At 44.7% G+C, this 22,991-nt stretch overlaps 1 protein-coding gene across 25 annotated transcripts in view; it reads right to left on the reverse strand.

Annotated features, from left to right (window-relative positions):
• Positions 1-4,178: 4,178 nt before the first annotated feature.
• RBFOX2 (RNA binding fox-1 homolog 2) overlaps positions 4,179-22,991 on the reverse strand; it is a 265,267-nt gene continuing 246,454 nt past the window's right edge. For 14 of the 25 annotated variants that reach the window (XM_036299493.1, XM_036299486.1, XM_036299483.1 and 11 more), the window contains 5 exons: positions 20,721-20,760; positions 15,835-15,866; positions 11,892-11,980; positions 11,443-11,515; positions 4,179-9,627 (listed from right to left, as the gene is read on the reverse strand). In XM_036299493.1, coding sequence (XP_036155386.1) covers positions 9,573-9,627; positions 11,443-11,515; positions 11,892-11,980; positions 15,835-15,866; positions 20,721-20,760 — 289 coding nt within the window. In that variant the 3' untranslated portion in view covers positions 4,179-9,572. Of the gene's footprint in view, positions 9,628-11,442; positions 11,516-11,891; positions 11,981-15,834; positions 15,867-17,845; positions 17,889-20,720; positions 20,761-22,991 lie in introns of those variants that run through there. The other 11 variants (XM_036299489.1, XM_036299479.1, XM_036299480.1 and 8 more) reach the window with 6 other exon arrangements.

Here is a 22,991-nt window from a genome sequence, read left to right on the forward strand (position 1 = left end):
AATTAGCCTCTTAAATCACCGGCAGGAACAGTCCCCTCCTCACGGCTGAACGCGGCCTCAGTGGGAGAAGATGAGTGTTTTCGTGGAAGACCATTCCCATGATGTTAGCCAAGGCTGACAATGAAGGAAGCCTGGTCTTTTGGGTTTCTGGACCAATCCCAATGTGTGTGTGTATTGGTGTGTGTATGTGTGTGTTTGTATGTGTTCATGTGTATGTTTGTGTGTATGTGCGCTGGTATGTAGTATTCCCCAACAACCAATTCTGTGACACGAACAAGGTGTCTGAGAATTGAGTTAAACTCAGACACTGTCTACCCCGTGATCCAACAGGTTGAGGGCTCCATCCACAAGGCCGCCCCACTCATATACCGATCGCAAGTCAGTGACACAGTTGACACCGGTGCTTCTGACAGACTGGCTACGAGTCAGAGGTTCTCATGATCCCCCCTTGGATTTGATTAATTTGCTAGAATGGCTCGCAGAACTCAGGAAAATCATTCACTCACTAGATTACCGATTATTACAAAGGACACTGAAGGGCATGAATCACTAGCCAGATGAGACAGGGCAAGGTCCTCAAAAAAAGGAGCTGTCCTCATGGAGCTGGGCCTGGCAGAGAGGCATGGGCCAGCATTCTGATTCCCCAACGTGCATGCTCTCCGAACCTTGTCTGGGTTTAATGGAGGCTTCATTACATAGGCACGATTGATGAATTTACTGGCCATTGGCAACTGATTCAACCTCCAACCCCTCTAGAGGTTAAGGGGGTGGGACTGAAAGTTCTAATTCCCAATCACATGGTTAGTTCTCCTGGCAAGAAACCCCCATCCTTAGGTGCTTTACAGAAGTCACCTCACTAACATAAACCATCCATCAATCAACCTATCCACATCCATCCATCCACACCCACCCATCCACGCCCACCCACACCCATCCATCCATCTATCCACATCCATCCATCCATCCATCCATCTATATCCATCCATCCATCCACCCATCCATATCCATTCACATCCATCTTCCATCATCCATCCATCCACATCCCCATCCATCCCCATCCATCCCCCCAGATACTTGAACACCCACGATGTGAAAGGCATAGTTCTAGGCATTAGAGGTAAACCAGTAAATAAAACAAATTCCTGCCTTCATGGGGTTTACATCCTCGTGGTGATAGTGGGAGAAACAAATAAGAAACATATTAAATATTATACAGTATAATGTAAACTAATGGATGTCAGGGAGAAAAATTAACCTGGGAAGGAGAATGCAGACTGTAGGGTGCGCAAAATGCAATTTAAAATAGGACTATAAGGGAAAACCTCTCTGAGAGGCTCATATCTGAGCAAAGACATGAAGGCGGTGAGGGAGCCTGGTGTGCCAGGAGCAGAGTAATGGTTCAGGGAGCACAAAGGGAGGGTAGGAGATGAGGTCCGAGAGGCAGCGTGAGGCCAAAAGGTGCAGGGTCCTATAGGCTACGGGAGGATTTGGCTTTTACTCTTAGTGAGGTGAGAAAACATGGGAAGATTTTGAGCAGAGGAGTGACATAATCTAATGGAGATTTTAACAGCATTACTCTGGCTGTTGGGTTGAGAAAAGACTACGGGGCAAAGCCATCACAGGGATACCAGTTAGCAAGTTACTAAAACAATCTGTGGGAGAGAGGACGGTGGCTTGAACCAGTGTGGTAACAGCGGAGGTGGTGAGAAGGGGTCTGACTCTGGATGTATTCTGAAGGCAGAACCAACAGGATTTGCTCATGGACTGGGTGTGTGGTGTGAGAGAAAAAGAAAAGCCAGGATAACGCCAAGGTTTTCTGTTCCTTACCAGTCTGCCTCTTGTCTAATCCACCAATAGCCTCCATGCTGCTACACCCGATCAGTGCTCACACCTCATTGTTCTTGACCTCAGAGTCCTTAGGTCTTTCTTCACTTGGCTCTGATCAAGTTGCCATTACCTGCAATGGACAGGTTGCGGGGGTGTGAGGGGGGAGATGAGATCAAGGAACTCAGTTTGGAGATAAAGTTTGAGATGCCCAATACACAGGCAAGTGGAGATATTGAGTAGAATTCAATGGCATATGAATCTAGACTCAAGATGTTGGATCTCCGACAATATATTGGCCAAAGGTATAAACTTGTAAATAAATGATATTTAAAATTGTGAGTGTGGATAGGGTTATCTAAGCAGTGAGCTTAGGTACAAAAGAGTAAGTGCACAAGGTCAGCACCCAGGGCACCTCGCTCGTAGAGAATGAGAGGTGAGGGACTACCGAAGGAGACCAGGAAGGCTCAGACACTGAGTTTGGGGGGAACCAGCAGTGGGGTGTCCAGAGAGCCAAGTGAAGGAAGCCTCGAGGACATGAGGTCAAGGACAATGAGGTTTGAGCATTGATCAGATTTACCAACACGGAGGCCACTGGTGACTTAGGTAAGGGCAGGAATGCTGGAATGGTAGATGACAAAGAGCTTGACGAGGGAGGGTTGAAGGAAGGAAGGAAAGAACCTGAAGACTTAGGACAAGACTTTTGAGGAGTTTTGCTGAAGAGTCTTCCAGAAAAATGGGGCAACAGCTGGAGTGAGGCAGGAAGTGAGGTCAAGAAAGGAAAAAACAAGATAAAGGAATACTGTCAAGGTTCTGTGATGAAGATGGTGGTGGCAATGCCCAGAGTCTGCCCCTACTCTCTCAGCTCCTGGTGCCCATGTTGGACTGCAAGCTGGACTGGACCCTGCCTTGAGACTTCACCCACGTGCCTGTACCTCTGCGTCAACTGCACCCTATTTTCCTATACCCCTGACAACAGGGTTTTTAGAAACACCTATCAACTTGGAAACTATCACTTTAAAATGTGGGAAAAAGCAGTTAAACACACATTGGGTTATTGAATGCTGACATGTGCCAGGCACCGGAGATACAGCAGAGAACAGGACAAAGTCCCTGACCTCCAGGCGCTCACATTCTAGTGCAGTCAACAGATAATGCAGCAGGGAGCACCTCACCCAGGGCCTTACCATGGGGGGGGGGGGGGGGGGGGCTGACCAGGGACGCATGCACAGAAGCATATCACGATGCCCTTCATGCTGTAACAGTGCTGCTTAGGGACCAGATGTTGGGGGGTGTGTGTGTGTGCGCGCGCGCTGCTGGGGAAACAAGAGGCAGAGACCATTAAGGAAAGGAGGCCAGACAGGCCAGCTTGTCCTGGGTGGCAGCGTGGAGGAACTCACTCCCCTTGGCCCGTCACAGTCCAACGTGCAAGTGGGAGGTCTCGGAACATGGGACATGCTGAGCACCACGAGGCAAAGCACCCAGAAGCGCCCACTGGCTGTCACCACAGGGGCTGCTTCGGGGTCCTGCGGGGAGAAGCCAGCCAGCAGCAGGGTGAAGAGTAAGTGGACGCGGTGGGCCGAAGCTTATTCCAGAAGTTTGTCGTGAAGGAGAGGACTTGGGCTCTTGAAAAATTATTTGTTTTAATGTGTTTGAAAGAGTTAAGCATATTTAAATGCCACAGGGACTAGAGGGCAAAGGTTAACCACGCTGGGGAAGGTGGGAGAGGAGGACCCCAGAGCATAAGCCCCTCTTCCAGGAGAGCAGGAGTGAGGGGAGAACGGGTGAGCTCAGGTAGGTGCAGATGTGGAAGCAGAGTTCAACCCAGGAGCTCCTGGCGATGGCTGATCTTCTCCATGAGACAGGAGGTCAGGGATGGCCGAGAAACAGGTAAGAAAGAAAAGGGCGGGCGGGCCCGTGGAGAGCACTTCCCGCGGGTAAGGAGAAGGCTCAGGAGCCAGGGAAGGCAGCGACAGAGGGGAGGCAGGAAGGTGCCTAAGGCTGCAGGAAGGTCAAGTGGGTGGCCTGAGCCTGGGGGTCACGGTGTGGCCAGCAGTCAGGAGTCGGAGCGGATGGGGGTGAGGCAGCGAAGCTGAGGCTGCGAGGAGACTGCAGAAGCAGGAGCACCAGGGCAGCTTCTGCACAGACGGGGGCTCAGAGGGCGGAAGCCACAGGGAGGCTCCCGCGGCCCGGGCCTTGGGCCTCACTGACCTCTCGGTGACCCCGTTAGGTGGCTTACACATTTAGGAAGCCATTTGCTGCCTTCTTTTTTCATCTGAAGTCAAATCCACGTTGTATCTTTGAGCCTCCAGGAGGCAACAGGGATGATGGATCCACACACACACAGGCCAGAGAATGGTGTTTCTCTCTTTTATTTAAAAACAGTGCTTCATTACCATTGGCAAAGGCAGAGGCGGTGCTCCCCCTTCGCGTAGAGTTTATAAAAGCCAGCAACATGATCAATAATTTATACACATGGATAGTAATACAAAAAAAAATAAGGAATAAAAGCTAAAGATCTAACTACTCCGACCTTCACAATTCCAGCTACTTGATAATAATAGGAGTAACCCAATGAATACTGTATGGTCTGAAAGCTACTATACAATATGATTCTTAACGAGAAGGGAGGGAGTCAGAGGCTGTCACAAAGCCCTGGGTGCTTCTCTGGAGTCCGCAGGGAAACGGGACCCTGGGCGAGCAGCTCGGGGGTCCTAGGAAGTGATCCGGGGAGGGGAGGGGAGGGAGAGAAGGCGAGGTGGTCAGTTACACAAGCATCCCACGTGATGCCCCCGTGCCCCGAAGGTACCTGTTTGCCATGGCAATGGGAGGGGCCGGAGAGTGCATGTGGCGTGGAGGACGGTTCAGTCCCTGCCACGGGGGTGGGGAGGAGAGGTGCTGTGGCGTTTTGAGCCTTGCAAAGATTTGGACTGAAGAGCTCAGAGACTCAGGGGGCCCACCTGCCGGGAACAGGGACCCCGGCTCTCAGCTCTGCAGCCCTAGCTTACGTGTGTCAGCCCCAGGTTTGCTCCAGCTTTTCACAAGCAGAATTATAACACAAGAAAAACAATTCATATCCCTTAGGGAAAAAAGAGGATCAATTCATCACTCGATATATAATACAGCCAAAATGAGCTGCCAAAACAAGCACACACACACACAAATACTGTGAACAGAAAAATACAGGAAAATGACTAAGCTCCGAGTCTTGATGGGGTACCGACATTGCTTAAAGCACTTAGTCCCCAGAAAAACTAAACCAAAAGAAACCTTTTTTTTTTTTTTTAAATTCAAAAACTCGCGGACCCCCCTGGGAATCTGGTGTTGCTAGCAGGGACAGGGGGTGGGGAGAGAGAAGAGAACCAATGTTCCCTTTCTGCCTGCAGTGTGACCTGAGCCTTCACCGCCGGCACACAGGGCGCATGCCGACAGGCCTGAGTGCCGCACTGGCAGGCTCCTTAAAGGCAAGGTTGAATGTTGGCCGATGGATGTTCTGTTACCGATCCCTGCCAACCAGCACTACCATGGCTGAAGTGATCGACCGTTTTCCTGAGTAACTAACTGGCTGCAGTGCTGGTGACGTGGACGGGAACTCAGCCCCCACAGCCAACTGCCACCCTCCAGCACTCCTGCGCCTCGGCTCCTCGTGGGATTCAGGAATTTGAGAACCGGCTGTAGTCTGGTCTGCAGGTCTCACTGTAAAGACAGGTGCCAGGGGCTCCGCCACACTCACTCCACCAGAGGGCACGTGCTGGCTTAGGACACCCGGAGCCGACTTGCGAAGGGCCCTGCTTCATGCTCCACTAGCTCCCCTTACACTAAGAGCTAGCACTTGGATGGCTATGGCCTGGTTGATCAGTAAAGCAAGTATGAAGGAAGTACAGAGGAAAGGGGAAAGGGAGGGAAGAGGCTTTTGAACAGTAACATTTTCAAAAAACAAAATAAAATAGTGTTTTATGCAACAGAGAATCAAGTTTCACTGTGTACACTACAAATGGTCAAACATTTTCAAGAGCAAGACAAAATAAAAACACACAAATTTACGTTTGATGTTCACCTTGCCCACTATATTTTTCCTATCTTAAAACAGTGCAAACAGGTAACTTATGCTTTTAAAACACCACTACCCCTTCCCTACCCCCCAAGGTCTCTTTCCTCCTATTATCCGGGGGTGGGGTGAGGGTGGGGGAAAAATCTGCATTTCTGCAAATGTTACTGTGCTAAAGGGTTGCAAGCAGCAGAGAAGCGGCCGGCCTTGGCGAAAGGGGAGGGTTCGGACACCGTCCCCTTTCCCTCCTTACGCGTCTAGTGCCTTCCAGACTGTCCCTCGCTTGGCCTCGTTCTCCTGCTGGAGGGAAGGGGCTAATCAAGCCCGCCCCGCAGGTCCTAGGAGCTGCTTCCATCCTGTTTCCACCTCCCTCCTATCTGGAAGCTACGTGACTAGTCACAGGGTGATGGCGGCTCACCGACTTATCGGCTACCTCTAGGAAAGTCTAACCTACACTAAGAGCAGTTCAGCCCCTGAGGAGTCACACTTGTGAAGAAAAGCTGCTATCGCTTATTTCTAGGAAATAGATCTCCACTAGCTCCCCTTGAACTAAGAGCTGAGCCCCAGCCCCCTTCCTTTTTAAGGAAAATAAGAGGCTCCGTTCTGACTGTGGCTGTTGGAGGATAATGGTGATGGTAGGTTTTGTGAAACCTGAGAGCCTTAGAAAGGACGAATCGCCACAGCTGACCCCTGATCCAGGTCCTTGGGAGCTGAGCTAGGTAACACTAGGGATTCTGGGAAAGACCTAAGGACAGCTCTCTGGGGTGAAAGAGGCATGTTTAGATAAAGATCTCCACTAGGGGTCTCCTCGAAGGAGCCCAGCTTCTAAGAGTAAGATGCTTAGTATAGAAAGTCCACGTCATGAGCTAAGTAAGCTGCTGAAATCTCTCCTGCACGGCGACTCAGCGTCAATATGTTTTTAGGAATTATCAACCAGCACGCGCTAATGAACTCGCAAGATGCCAAACTCTCTTCTGACTCGGCTTAGTCCAGTGGGGACTCGAGCCAGGAATGGACAAGCTCTAATGCCTTGAGGAACCTGCCTCTGATGGAGTCTCCAAGTTCAAAGGTGGATGGGAGGCCAATACTGCCAAATCCAGGGGTTTCTGAGCCCTACTTCTCAGTGTGGATACCCAAAACTAGAGGCCCGATAGTGAGAAGCAGAACTCATCTGGTCTTGCTCAGGAAGGAGTTAGAGGGAGCCGTGTTACCACCGCCTGAAAGGCAGCAGAAGCCCTCGGAGAACACGGAGCTTGCCTGGGGTCCTCAGCCAGAACCAGCTGAACTGAAATGCACAAAGGGTAGCTCCCGCTCAAGCTCTGCCTCTTAAAGGGGTCATGGGAGCTGCCTTCTCCACCCTTCCCTTCACCCTCATCCCTTTCTGGAGAAGAGAAGACTCTCAAGCTCACTGCCCTCCTCCCTGCTGCGGACACAGCTGTTCAGAATGTGGCCTTGTCTCCAAGGGGTGTCTTGCCATTCTGTGAGAATGGCCCTCTTTGACATTGAAATCTCTCTCGGTTCCTTTAGTCAGTAAAAGCTCCCCCTCAAAACAAAAGAAAATAAGAAAAAGAAATCCTCCTGCCCCCATTCTCTAGAAATTCCCACCCCCCACCGCTAACTAAAAGATGTATATACACACAACAAAAACTGTCTTCACAGCAACAAACCGAACTTTGGCTTGGGGAGGAGAGCCCTTAAGTGGCCAGTGGACTGGGCAGTTTGGTGTCCCCTATTCTACACAATCCCCAGAATCAACAAGAATTGCATCGAGGCCTCTAGCTTCCATGTCTCCCCTAGTTTCAGGGTCAGCCTCTCTCCCAGTTGCTAGGGCAGAGGATCCCCAAGGGGAGAGACATGTATTCTATCCGACAGGCCAGTCCCTCCCAGATACAAGCCTCTGCTTACAAAGAATGCTTGATGCTGTCGTATGTCAGTCACTTTAATTCAGGGACACGAATCAGTTATCAGTTAAGAACATGTGTGGAGGCAGGAGTTAAAAAACCAAACCAAACCCATAACACACCGGAAGCTCCGTGTCTTTGAATTACTCCCTTTATCAGCTATCCCTGGGGTGAAAGGTCACCCTAGTACCAATGTGAATAGACCAGGGAAGCCAGACAGACAGTGCTTTTCTGTTTTCTATGCCTTCATGCTGGAAAGGCAGGACCCTTGCCTCTATCGGTAACAGCTAACAGCTAGAAGAGAAACACTTTCTTCCCTACCTCGATCACACACACAGGGGACGGCAGGCAGCAACAGCAGTGACCCACTGCACGGGCCGCCCCGTAACTCCTGGCCATCTCTGCCTCCTTCCCTACGGGAGAGCAGCCTCGGGGCTTCGTGCTTTCTGTCCTGTAGTGTTCACAAATACCAACTGGTCCAGGTGCTCAGCTGGGGTCTTTGGAGGATAATGAGAAGCTGGGTGGAAGGGCCCCAGGGGCTCAAGACTGGAGAGAGAAGTGACTCGTAAAGGCTCTGGAGGGTGACCTTCCTATGGCTTTGGAGCTAGTACAGTGCCATCGCCGCCCCGACAGGCCCTGGCCACCACGCCTTCCAGGGACAGCTGACCCAGGACGCGGCGCTTGCCTTTTGCCAAGTCTTCATTCTGTCTTGCACTCTGCACTGAATTTCTGATGAAAGAGGAAGATCGGGAGTATCAGACTGCCTTGCAGACACGGCCTAACATCCTTTCTCTTCTCTTGACCCTCTGTGCTGGCTCTTGACAGATTGTACTTCACCCTCAAACCATGTCCAGGAAGAAAGCTGGCCACTAGCTATTTATTTATTTTTCTGTCCCTGGGTCCTAAATTCCTGAATCTTGAGGACATGGGGGCAGGGTGTTCATAAAAGGATAGATGAGCTAAGCTGTGGTTCAATTAAAAGGGAAGGAGCCCAGCAGGAATGCTAGGATGGCAAGAAAGAAAAGAATCTTTTTCATACTCCAGAGTTCATTCTGAGATTAGTTTCCTAATGAGGTGTTTATTATCCACAGTCTGAGAGCAAGTTTGGAAATATTAATATAATTCCAAAAACTCTGCCAACTGTCTCAGGCTGTGCATGTAAGATGATTGTAAAAAGAATGGAGAAGACAGGAGGGAAGAGGAGAGGAAAGTGAATTTTTAATTCTCCTGCTTGGCAAGCACAAATTCCTATCATCTATTAGCATGTGGGTTCCAGCCACAACCAATCAGAATTGCCTGCCAAAGACCAGAAACTCAGAAGACTAGAAGACTATCCTGTTGCAGAAAGATCTCTCCCGCTTCTGCGTGTCCCCCTGCCGGCCAGCACCAGATACACTTTGGTAATTCTGTCTGCTGATTTCTGATCAGACACAGTTCTCAGTTCCTAATCTCTCTCCTCCCTCATTAATTGCCTCTTCCGTGATTGACAGAAATCTAAGCACGGACATACAGACATGGAAATGCATTTTGTTTTTTTTTACCACAGTTAAAAAAAAAAGGAAAAAAAAAAAGAAAAAATGCACAATCTTTGGAACAAAAGAATTAAAGGCAGAAATTTAAAGGAAAAATACATATTCAAAGAACATAGTGAGGTATAAAAAAGTATTCTCTCTTTTTTTGTGTTTTTTTTTGTTTTGTTTTGTTTGTTTTTCCTCTTCATCTTGCTATAGAGTTCCTCTACTAGTAAATATTGCAATAGCCAGGCCTCATGAACTGGGGGCTGTCCCACTTGCAGGGTCTCACGTCACTTCAGTAGGGGGCAAATCGGCTGTAGCCACCTCGGTATAAACTCGCCTGCAGTGATTAAAGACATAAAAACAATTAAAAGGTTGATGAGAGAAGCATTAAAAATGAAGAAAAATGCCCTGAGGAGGGATTTGGGAAAACAGCTTCCTTAGAAGCTTCAAAGGAACTGATGCGATGCTGCCAGGGGCTCGAAGCAGTGCCCAGGACACTTACTGTTGACCCGAGCTTCTCAGAGTGAGCGCATGCCAACAAGGCACTGCGTTATCCACATGAACTAGCACAAAAGGGAAAGTCAGCACAGTTCACAACTAGGTCTGTCAATGGGTCTTTGTTTACCTTGACTACATCATTACAACTGTGACCTTATTACACTTATCTGTCAATGGAGGACATGCTACCTCTGACTGCTATTTCTGTCATATCCCATGTTTGAGACAGTGTTGGATTTAAACCTGAGTCAATCTTTCAATGAATAAAGCCAATTTCCTGACATACATGTATGTATAACTGGGGTTTTAACTGGGTTTTATTTCTTTACTAGAGGCCTGGTGCACAAAAATTCATGCATCCAGGTGGTCCCTCAGCGTGACCTGCACCCTCTCGCAGTCTGGGGAGCGGGCCTAAGCTGGCAGTCGGACATGCTTAGTGCTGCTGCAGGGCTTCTGGCTGAGCAGCACTCCCCCTGTGGGAGTGCACTGACCACCAGGGGGCAGTTCCTGCATTGAGCGTCTGCCCCCTGGTGGTCAGTGCACATTATAGCAACCAGTTGTTCTGCAGTTCGGTCAATTTGCATATTAGCCTTTTATTATATAGGATGTTTATCTAATGGTGTCTCTTTTTTTTCAAATAAAATATCCCTAGGAACATAGCGCTCTTTGGGTTATTCTTTTATAGAGGACTTACATCATGTTGGCACTAAATAAAACCTTAGGAACTTCATCACTTTCTTCGTATTGTATGTCTCTACCTTAATTCTAAACACACACCCCCAACCCCGCCTGGGACCCTATCACTTCCTCCCACAAATCTTCATGGGCAGGAAGTCAGTGTGTGACAATGACAGGCTCTCTCATTTACTTTAAGACTTAAATCTGAGCCCTCATTCTGCCCCCCTCACACCTTGTCCGTGCTCCCAGGCAGCGGCCAGGCTGCACTTCAGAGTGCAGAGCTTTGGACATTAGTAGGTGTCACAGAGGAAAGGCCTATCTTTGCTGGAGTCAGTGAGTCCCCATCGTGGGACCTGGAGGCATCCAGGCCAACACAAAAATGCTGGGGTGAGGATTTGAGTTCGGTTAAGGAGCATCATTCTAGAAGAGCTCTAGCCTTCTATGGAAAGACCGTATTTTTGCAACAGATATTACTACTAAAATATCTTTGTAAGGCGTTCACCTGTTGATTTCTAGTACCATCTACCAGAAGACTTACAAACAGCAAGGACAGCTTTTGGCACCTGCATTTGCAACTCATACAAATTAAGTTATCTGAAAAGCTTAATGTAAAAATTGGAGAGTCTTATGCCCTGAAGTCCTTGCTAACACCTATCAATAAAACTGCACTACAGTTACGTATCCAACATTTGAGCCAATGTAAGATATCAACCTGTTTCCTTCTTTCTTAAAAAATGTTGTTACTCAGGGCAGACTGACACTGTCCATTCCTTTCTGCTGTCCTTACCCAGGCCTGTGGCTCGTACTATTGCACCCAGGGAGAGAAGGTGTTATGAAAATTTCCTGATGGTCCTATGTGGCTTTAATACTTTGGTAATGGAAAAAGGGCTAAATTTACTATCTCCCTAGATCTTATATAGTCTGTAGGTAAAAGTCAGGAGTAAAATGTTTTTTAAAAAATTGTACATATACTTACCACAGCGCCAACTCCATAGCTAGCGGCAGGGGCAAGGGCATGGTAGGGGTCAGCTGTGTACACCCTGCCATAACTGGAAAGGAGAAATACAATCAGGGAGAGAAAGAAAAGATAATAACCCCCCAAATGAAAGGGTTTACTGTGCTAAGGACTGGTGAGCAGCTTGGTCTTAGAATGATTATTAGGAAATTGGCAGAATGGAAAAAGCCTTTAGATTCCTATTCCTAAATATAGTACTCGGAAAAATTCTGAGGTCTTCTCTAAGATGGAGAAGAAGGGAGCTGCAGGTGACAAAGAGGGAGACTGCGGTGAAAGGAGGCAGCGCCACGGCTTTTGGCATGACAGGCCACGAGGAGAAGGCCAGGCCTGCGGGCAGCCCCCGGCACGAGGTGCCGTTTTGGAAGCGGGGAAGGGCGGAGAGGCAGTGATACTCGGGACCATGTACCTACCCGTCGCTGTAAGCGGCGGCAGCGGCTGCAGCAGCCGTGGCTGCGGTTGCAGTAGCAGGCTGTGCATATCTGTAGGCTGCATATCCGGCCTACAGGAGAGAAGAGAACTGACTTTACAGCTACCTCTCCCCCCGGAAGCACAGATGAACACACACCCACCCACACGAGACAGACAGACACAGGGAGACACAAACACAGACACACACATGGGAAGAGGATGTTTCAAACTGCATCGGTCTACATGTTACTCCCCTAGTGCAAGAGTAAGCTCCACCCTGCACAGGGACTCGCTGTCCAATTTGTGACAGTAACAAAAATAAACCATCTTGGTAGGACTGTTCTCAAATTTAAGAAATGAAGATATGAATTCTGATCTGTCTTGTTTCAGTCTCTGCTGGAACTTTCAGCAGGAAAATATTCATAGGAAGTTGGGAGAACTTTGACAGGAAGTACCAATTAGAGAATGAAAACATTAAATAAATGTGTGTTACCGTTCAGTTCCCTGATGCATATGCAGACTCTTATTGCTAAGAGTCTGCAGTATATAACAAAGGCCCCGTATAGCTATGCCCCATCGACCTAGCACGCTTGCCCAGAGGGTGAGAGTGGAGGCAGTATTTAGGAGGAAAAGCCAGGGTAGATCTGGGGTGGCAGACTTCAGCCTGTGAACCCAGGGCACTTGTCACCTGTTTTTGAAAGTAGTTGTGACAGAGACTGTCTGGCCGACAATATTGAGCACTTGGCCCTTTACAGAAAAAGCTTGCTGACTCCAAGCTATTTCAGACTCAGGCAAGTTAGACTACAAATGGCTGATTCCCTTTTGGCTGGATTAGGATAGATTAAGAACCGCCCACCCCAAGCATTTAACTGCATTTACTCTCCTTCCCTCTAAGATTATGGATTCTCAAGTCCTGATCATATCGAAGGCTGCAGAGTTTTTCTACTAATGGCTCAAATACCCTCAGTCCTAAGGAGCTGCTACTTCGCCTCAGTCTTGAAGGTTCTCACTGCTGGGTAAACCCCATGAAGTCCAGAAAGGAGCGCAAAGGTAACCATACAATGCCACACGAGGCAGGCTGTTGCAGTGGCAAGCCCGACCTTTGGTTACTTCTAGAATTTGTCTATTTTAACCAAACATAATTCAGGTGTGAATTTTTATTGCTGCCGACTCCTATCAAATATGACTATGCTCAACTGGCCTATTCTGACACCACTTCAGGAGTGACGACAGCACATTTGGTTTCTGCAGGTTAGCAGGTCCATTTCTCATGGACATCTGAAGCTTCCTGCCCTGTGCTTTCTACTTTCTATTCCCTCAAATGTTCAAGTTTTGCTAAATCTACGCAAGGAATTACAAATTCCGCTCGGTATCATTTCTTAGGATGGATAACAAGTATTTTCTAACAGGAGTCTTGCTCTCCTTGGCCATCTGATGTGGCAGCTTCTAGCTGGCTGCTTTTATTTCTGTCCAGATCTTACTTTGGACATATCTGCAGTTCCTTACAGGCCCCTAGCGCTTCCTGCTTCCTTCTTCTGTAATGTGTGCTTTCCCTAACTGAGGAAACGGCACTGAGGGGCATTTACTCTTGCTCTGTAGATTCATTTGCCTGAGTCAGATAGTTTCAAATGTGCACTTTAAAATCCCTGATTGGCTTTCAGTGGTTATGTATTATTCCTTCTTTGTTCTTCAAAGGAATGACTTAGAAAAGTAAAAATTTATTTCTCAGTTACAGATTAAGAAAATTCTGCCCGGCCAGTATGACTCAGTGGTTGAGTGTTGACTTATGAACTAGGAGGTCATGTGCCAGGGTTGTGGGCTGGATCCGCAGTGTGGGGTGTGCAGGAGGCAGCTGATCAATGATTCTCTCTCATCACTAATGTTTCTCTCTCTCTCTCCCTTCCCTTCCTTTCTGAAATCAATTATATGAAAATTCTAATTAATATTAGCAAGCATTGGCAATGACAGGACATGGCAGGAAGCACCTCCGGGCTACTTTCAGTCAACATGGCTCCTTTCCTTCTAGTCAGTTCTGTGGGAGCCGGCAGGCAGGACCCAGCTGCAACCTATACACATCACATCATTTATAAACTAACTCAAGTTTCTCTTTATTTTTTTTTAACTTCTAAAGGAAATAAGGCAGCAAAAGCATTTGTTAAGGCAACAAGCTAATAAATACTATTGGAATAGTAGGCTTTGAATGAACCTTAAAGGCTCAGTGCAAAGCTAATGCTTGTACTATAATGTGTGCAGCAGGGTTACCTTTGCTAAAACTTCTTTGTGAACCAGGATAATGTGGTAAAGAAGCATTACGTGGTTTGTCTCTAGTATTCTCTCAAACACCAAAATAATCTTTAAAAAGTAAAAATAAAAGTCAAGGTAATAAAAGCAGTTAAAGCCCCAAATTTGTTTACTTGAATGGAAGATTAAAAACTGAAGTTCTAAGACATAGGGCTCACGGTACTATAAGTAAGGCTCACTAAAGACAGAGATAGTGGGGAGTACATCATATCAGTACAGCTTTGAGGGGCACCGCACTATTTCTGGAAAAAAAGAGCTTCTGAATGAGATTTCCGATAGAACAATCCCCTCAGAAGCCATCAGAACCTCGATGTCTTTGGGTTAATGTTATTGTTACTCCAAAGGGATCAGACTGTGGGAAGAAGCTTCCTTCCACGCCAGAAGGAGGAGGACAGAATCCACCTGCAGTAGTTTCCTTCGACTGAAAGCGAATCTGACTTTGGAGTCTGCATTTGATGGGGTTCTCTGCTATTCAAATTCAGGAAACAGGGCAGGGATGCAAATATTTTATTGACAAGAAAAGGCTCAAGAAGGATATTAACATTAAGAAAAATTACATTAATGTTTTTCTTAAACATCACTACTCTCTTAATTACTTTATGATAATGGTGCGACTGGGAGGTCTTTTACAGGGGGGTCTGTGCTTAGGATGGGCAGGTAATATCCTAATAAACAAATTTGGTAATTCATGATGATTGCCGCAAAATTAGAAAAATTGAATTTTGTATCATGGATTTACTCTTCTTATAGGTAATCTTACTCCAAAGTATTTCTGCTCCTGCTTTAAATTGGTTGTTGAACGAAATGTATCACATAATATAAAACAGGACAAAGAAAATCCAGATATTTCTATTCCAAATTAGGAGCGAATAAAGATTCCAGGCTGATACTTTCCTCAGTTTCACTTCTACTAGCAAATCTGAAGTCTTTTATAGAACATGAGAACAAAGTGCAGTTTGAAACACCACCGTTTTCATTACTGTCTCTTAAGTTTCCAAAAGAACAAGGGTAGGGAAGTGGGTAGGAGAGACAGGGCTCAGGCGTGGGGAGGGGATATGGCGCCACATTTATTAATCACATTAAGAACTAAGCATGCCAACATCTGGAGCTAAAACAACCAGCAAATCACCACGTTCAGACTCGGATTGGCTAACTCTATCTATCCCAGCATTCTCTTGGGACAGCGGTTTGCCCTAGGCTACCACAAGCTCGGTGAAGTACAGCCTCAATTACTAGAGCGTGCAGCCACAACGACCTGGTATTACGGAAACAGTCAGTCACCACTTGAGTTAACATTCCAGACCCTAACGACTGGCCCCTCCCCAGCCCAAAGAAAAAGGAAATCTTGCCCACCCTAGCCCTGGCCCACACCACAATGTTAATAATTATAACAAGCAGTAACCCATCTGTTATATCAGAGAAGGGAACAGAGACTCCACTGAGAGATTTAGAGTGAGATGTTAACATTTCTTCAGCTGACTGCACAAACAAACAAACAAAAAAAGAGGAGAAATAATTCATTTGGAGATATGAAGTCATGAAATAGCTGATGTGTATTGCTTTTAACCATGCACTGATGCAAAACTGAAGCAACCATTAATAATAAAAATTAAAAAGGACATATGTATTTACACACAATCAGACCTGTTTGATCTGAAGCAGTTTGCAGATTCTATCTGTGTGTGATTTGAAATAAAACAAAAAATGGGGATTAGCATGGCCACAGCACACCCTAATGTAGGAGGGCACACACGGACAGCTTTGGAACCCTGATCACTGGATAAATTTGGCATGGCTACGCCTGATCCAAATATACTCGTCCCTTTACACACAATGACTTTCTGATTCTTCTGCAATTCACTCTGCATGACTTCTCGTGCTCCCAATGGGGCGACCCAGTGCTACCTCACCCACTTAGTCAACCTTCCTGACCTGGCAATGTGACTCAGTCCTGGCCGGCAGCACTCTCGGGTAGCTTGCCCTCTGTCAGCACCCATCCATTCTGATTCACAGTGCTCTTCTAAAATATCTCCTGCTTAAGCATTGTATCATTACGCATAGCCATAACATGTCTCTGCTTTCAAAATTCCAGCTTCTTCAAAGGAAAATGCTGTTACCTTTAAGATCCTTTTGTTGTTGTTAAAGTCTGTTTTCCATGACTCAGAGTCCCCTCCCAGGGATTTGCTACTGCACTCCATCTAATTCACCTAATCACCTAATGAACTGTATGGCGTTGCCACACTGACCACATGACTCTCTGCAGCTGGGCTTTCAACTAGACCAAAATGGAAGGGCTCTACATATCACCCCTCCTGCACCTGACCTCCGGCTGCCGCTAATTCTATTAGCTTAATCTCACTCTGGCAGACTTTCCCCGTCTTGATTTTAACCTAGCCTCTAACTGTATTATATTTGTTTTAGGTTTACATTAAAACAGGACTTTGGTGAGCATGTGATGTCAAGACACCTTCGTTCTACCTGGAAGACAATGACGTTATGTGACACTGAGGAGGGTGTGTACTTCAAGACCAGCAGACAGAATGAGAGCTTGTTCCTTGTATGTGGTGCAGGTTGATACAGCAAGAGGGGTGTGTGGGTGTGTGGGGAACGGCAGGTGCGGTGCTGAAAATTACCACTGCAGAGAGAGGCTGGCTTGGGCTGAGTGCTGTGCCTCTGCGACTCATGTTGTTTGCCCCTACACACTTCTACCCTCCCTTCCCTCACCTCTGCCCCACTTCAGCTGAGAACCGCTGCTCTAGATTGCTCTCGTGTGAGGGCCTCTTAGGAGACAGAGTTCTTATGTGGCAACATGGCACCTTTGATTGAAAGTGAGTAACACAGATGTGAGTATAAAAATTTATAATTGTTACGATCAGCTTGTTATCTCTCACTTGTTCCTTCTTAGAGAAATCATCTTTAATGAATTATATCTCTCAAACACTGCTATTCCACATCTCCCCAATGTTGTTCATTTCCAAGCTCTTGGTGATGCTACATAAATGAACTGAATTGTATAAAGCTATCCTAGCATCCAGCTATCAGCAGCAAACCTTCTAACAGTGCATTAGTATCCAAATGAACTCACTGAGTTGTTTTAAGATGAAAGGAAAGTGGAAAGGAAATACATGTTTCAATTTTAGAGTCCCAATATGTTTAGATTTTAAAGGCAACTTCTACCGTATGTAGTAGCATAGTCCAATTATCACTATGATTCTACTACAGGGCCCAATTTGGGATTCAGGAGTCCTCTTTGGACAGATTCTACTTCCTCCCTTTTCTCATTTTTTTCAGAGTAGTAAGAAAATGTCCCCACCTGCTAAGACCTCCAAATAGAAAAGCCCATTTAAGCACATGTTCAATGTGACTGACAGACTAAAAAAGGTGGCAGTGATGGGACAGTGCACTAACATGCCAGGGGCGGATATGTGGCAACGGGACAGGGGCACTTAATTTTGGAGGTAGTGCCATCATGTATGAACTTGACTGTGTGCACTGCTGAGGTAGCAGGGCTTAGATCACACGCTCACAAGTCTTGATTGTCCAAAAAAGCCTCTGTTCCCATCTCTAACGTGGAGCTGGAATGGTTAGTATAATTCAATTTTTTTTCACTGCAATCCACATCTGATTGATTGGCAGGTCACACTGGCACTCCTACCTGAGGTATTTTAGCGCTAATGATTGGTTCCTGTAAGACTATTCTATAACAGAACACAGGAAGAGCAGTTCAAAAAACACAGCTGTGGAAGGAAAACAATCATACAAAAAGCCCGCTAAGGGGCCCACCAGCCTTTTCTTTCCTTTGGATGCAAGCATGCTTTTCATAGGGTGACAATTAAGGAGCAGTTTGTTACCCACTTAAGTGAAGTAGGGTGAACCATGCCTTTTCTATTGGTCAAAAAAGGAAGGGGGGGGTGCGGATGGACACATAATCTATGTGCTTACCCCATGGGTCTATGGGGGGATCACTTTATAAATTACAGGCACAATCGCTACATCAGTTCTCCAGAGAAGAAAGTGCATAAAAGACACAGAAAGGAAGAAAATGACTAGCAAGGATTTCAGCCTAGGAGCAGATCAGAGAAAAGAGATTTTAAAAACCTCCACAATTAATAGCCTAAATTACTATAACAGAACAAAAGCAGCAACTTACACTCTTTTCATTCATGTCATCTCTCAAGTTCAAAGCCTGTTCTAATTAGCTAAACCCTCCACTCTTTCTATTTCTAGCCTGCCCTCTGAGGAAACAAGAACTAACCATACCGCGGTAGATTTCCACAGATGGAAAATGCACAGAGAGAAGCAGAACAAACTCAAGGTAAAACGATAGGGCTTTCCTGTGTGTGTCTTTAAGACGCATCCTTTGTTCCCTCACATATGGAATAGGAAATATGAAGTTCTAAAAGCTAGAGTTATATTATACCTCACTCAACAGTTAGCTCATAAAGTATTCTTATTTTTCACTAGTGGATTGGGATATGATTTCAGCCTCAGTGACCAACTTTTTCCTCCAAGTAACTGCTTTAAGATGGGAAGTAAAAATGGTAATTACTACTAACTCTTTTCATCAACAAGAGGCCACGGGTCAAAAACGTATTTTGGTAAGGTCACTGGATTACTTCTGTTTAGCTTGATACGGTAATCCAGCAAGTAGATAAACAAAACTCAAGGGTATTTTCTCAACTATAGAAACATCATCTCTCTCTTAATGAAATCGCATACTGTGAACTAAGGAAATAAGAGAATTGTCAACAAATAATTTTGGTTGATTGACTTAATAAGGTGGAAGTAGGCCATACTTAAAAAATCCCCAAATATGGAACATATTAGAGAGGGGGGAAAAACCTGACTTAAGAAAAAATTCATAAGGAAAAGTGTGCTCTAATAGAATAGATTTCAAGAAAACAACTTTAATAACATAAAGATGAGTTTCATGAGAATATGGACACTAATGTAAATGGGGGAATGTACATGCTAAGGTCATATGTAAAATGTGTACATATAGAAAAGTGTCATTTGGGGTAAAACTAGAAAATATTTCCTTAATCCTTAAGTTTCGCTGTCAGCAAGGAAAGAACATACCTTTCCATACCTCTTGAAAATCATCTGAGGAAATATGTGAATTTTGATTAAATACTGAGAGGTAATGAAATATGGATTAGTTGGGTTTTGTGCTTGGTTATATAATAACATATGTCATCTAGGGTGAGTCACAATCTCTCTGAGAGACATATCTTTGAAGTGAGAAAGTTGGGCCCGAAACATGGGTAAGGTTCCTTGAAGCATTTCTCAAATTAAAGAATACTCTGAAGGTCTACTCTACACAGGACAGGTGTATATATTCACTTACAGTACCACGTAGGACCATTCCACCCTATCTCTATTTCCAGCTACACAGAGTCTCTACATGCATTCTGAAAGTGCACAAACATTTTTAGATTGCCAGAGAATCTTGGCAGATTGTGAAAATTAGTTCACTAAAAAGGCATTCTTAGTGATTTTGGGACGTAAGGGTGGAGACAGCATTTCCAGACAATTATAATCTAGGTCCAAGAAATAATTTCATGGTGACAAGTTTACCTTACAAAATTGTTTCTTAGTGATTTGGTGGTTAGATCAAGTTTGCGTTCAGAAAAAGGTCATTTGGGGAGGTCCCTGTAAAAGACTTCAAAACTCACAAACTCTGACTCTTTGTCACATCACTTTGTTCATATTTTAAATAATTTGCGACAAACCAATCAGAACGTTAGCTATAGCTAGACAGACTAAGTACTGAGTTACATGTTAACATGGCTGGTAGAATCAACAAATCATGTATGATAGTCCAATGTTTGTAAGAGAAATCTAGGTTGCTAATTCTGCCACTTGTTTCCCTCTAGATGGCCCTTAAGAAAAGAGACCTACCAGTTGTAAACCTTCTAATACAGAAGGGCCTTAGGCAAGTGAATATCGGTTTCCTCTCCTTCCTACCCCTCTTCACTGGCATCAGTTCCTTCTTTTGCTTTCACATGTTAGTGCTCTCTCACAGTATGTAAAACAGGAAAAGACCAATTCAGAAAGCTCACTGCCATCCACATAAATCAAAGCTCTAATGATCTAAAGAGGGATGTGAAATGAGAAAAGCAGAAAAGGAAAAGAGCTGGTTGAAGGCTAAGCTGTCCTGTCATTTATGTATGCACATGATACGACAGTAATAAAAGACTTTAAACCTGCTGATCATCTCGCAAATATGTTCGTGATCCATAGACCATCTGTGGGAAGAGGGAAGGGAAAAGAATATGTCCAGTAGACTGACTCCAGCAATGATCAGGAAACCCAAAGGCTTAGTTTGGCACCCAGGGGAAAGCGCAGTGGCAGAGAAGCATGCTTGCATTCTTAAATATATAAATATATATATCCACAAGGAAAAAGAAAACAAAAACTAAATAAATGATATTTTTTAAAAAAACCAAACAAACCAAACCAAAGAAACAGAAAAAAAAGGCTGGCTTGTCAGGGGGTGGGGTCGAGAAGGCCCCAGTGTGTGTACTTACATAGAGGTCAGCACCGTAAAATCCGTCCTGGTAAACCACACTGCAGAAAATCCACACAAAAACAAAAACAAAAAAACAAAAGAACAGAAACACATTCCGGTTATTGAGGACGGCAGCATGCACATGCGCTTTACATGGGCAGGTGATGTATGAATACACGACCTGGGCTCAGGCCAAGGCCAGTCAGCGAGGACACAAGAAAGTGCACGCACGTTACTCAGCTCCAGGACATGCGAGGAGGAAAGGAATGCAGGCTTGGAATGAACCACCTGGATGTCTGCTTATTAAAAGTAAGATGAAAACAAGAAAGAGTATTCCCAGGGGGCCTAATACAGCTATTGAAAATCTGCTGGATTGGAAATATCAACTTTTCATATCTGGAGTGTTTTTTGTTTTTAATAAGCTTGCCCTAGGAGAAAGTTTTCTTTAAAGAGTGTCAAAAGGTGTGTGTGTGTGTGTGTGTGTGTGTGTGTGTGTGTGTATAGGTGGATGGGTGGGAGTATGGGGGTTGGCATGAAGAGAGGGGTTTAACATGAAAAAAATGAACCCAAAGAATTCCATTAAGGTGAGACCTAGGCTAAAGCATATTTCAAAATTATGCTTAGTATCTTGTTTTATTTTTGTAGTGATATATAAATTTTTTCTGATATCCATACATCACCTGCTTTTTACCCTGCACATTAGACATGCGATAAGATTTGGCTGATCACACAAGCATGCAAAGTATTATTATTCAGCATTTTAAGAACCAATGCAACACCTCAGAAAAACAAGTCAATCAATTCTGACCAAAGTAAACAGAGAAATGTAATTAAAAAAAAAAACCAAAACAAAAAAACACAACCAAAAATACCCACAATGCATTGCTTTCACAAGCAGAGATAATGAGCTAATAAAGGTTAAGGTGATTGGTCCAAGGTCCAAGAATTGAAAGGTGCAGTGGGGATCCCAGATAGTAACAATATAATCCAGAGTGGGAAGGAGTAACTAGAAGATTTTAAGGGTTCTTTTTTGACCATATGAATACTCATGGAATTCTGAAAAATACAATTGTTAACTGAAGTTCTGGGCATGACCTGTTTTATTTAAAAGAATAAAACTGAAAAGGTAGCTGGTTAGGAGTAGAAGGGTTTATTTTCCTGTTTAGAAAATTAATTTGTATCAAACAAACAATGTACATGGCTCTCTTCTTGTTTTAATCCTAAGCAACATTAAAATTAAAATACAGATTTCAAACCTTTTGAGGTATTTTGTGCATTTGTGCAAAACATTACTTTGGGACCAAGAGACATAGAATAGTGGTAGAGCTAAAAGAGAAGGCTTTCTTCTTCATATTTGTTAAATCAAGATTTGTCTATTTTAAATTAGATGTTTATTGTGTATTCAACTAAACAAATGGGGAAAATTTCACTGCTACCTTCTCTGTTACAATAAACAAGTCAGCAAGTAAAATCATCACATATTTTTAACTTGAACATGAAATCACTTTCTCCTTATAGGTAGCAGGAAAGTTTCTGATTCTGCGTTCAGTAACATTTTGTTGTTTACAGGACAGCAGGGTGACATTCTGCAATGCCCCACATATGCTGTGCCTTTGTCTTACACAACAGGCAAGTTGAACTCATCTGTGATGTTCACTGAACTAAGTTTTATCCATTTTTAGAGTCTCCAATTGCAGCTAAAGAATGGTGGTAGAGAGCAATATGCCTCTCAACTGCACTTTTGTAAAACGGAGACTTGTTCATAATGAGAATACTAATAAAATGCAAAGCATAGATGCCAAGTGGTGATTAGTTAACCTTCAACTATTTCAGTACGGGGAGACAGGCAAAGATTGAAAAACAATTCTTCTACAGAGAAGAGTGGTGGCATGAAAAACATGAATAAATTTTACACTAAGTTGTGTCACTTACTAGGAATATTCAGTTAAATTCTAGGAGAATTCCAATAGTCCCTGTATCAAATGCTACAGGAGGCTAGAACACAATGATGAATGATGAAATTAGTTTACCAAGCTGAGAAGCAATTTTAGGCCATTCCCCATAAAATACTGGACTTATTCCTTGCCATCTTCCATGTAAATAGGTGGTTTAGTTAATAAAAAAGAAAACATGGGACATTAGTGTTCAATGTAATGCACAGAAATTGATGTGATTAGACATAAAGATAAAATATCTTTGATCAAATATATACCTGACACAACCTTGGTAGAGAATTGGTTCTCAAGTTTGGCCAATAGACTGAAATGACCTACATCGAATAGGAGTGAAT

The sequence above is a fragment of the Myotis myotis genome, unplaced genomic scaffold (assembly GCF_014108235.1).
Source record: "Myotis myotis isolate mMyoMyo1 unplaced genomic scaffold, mMyoMyo1.p scaffold_m19_p_3, whole genome shotgun sequence".
NCBI classification, from domain to species: Eukaryota; Metazoa; Chordata; class Mammalia; order Chiroptera; family Vespertilionidae; genus Myotis; species Myotis myotis.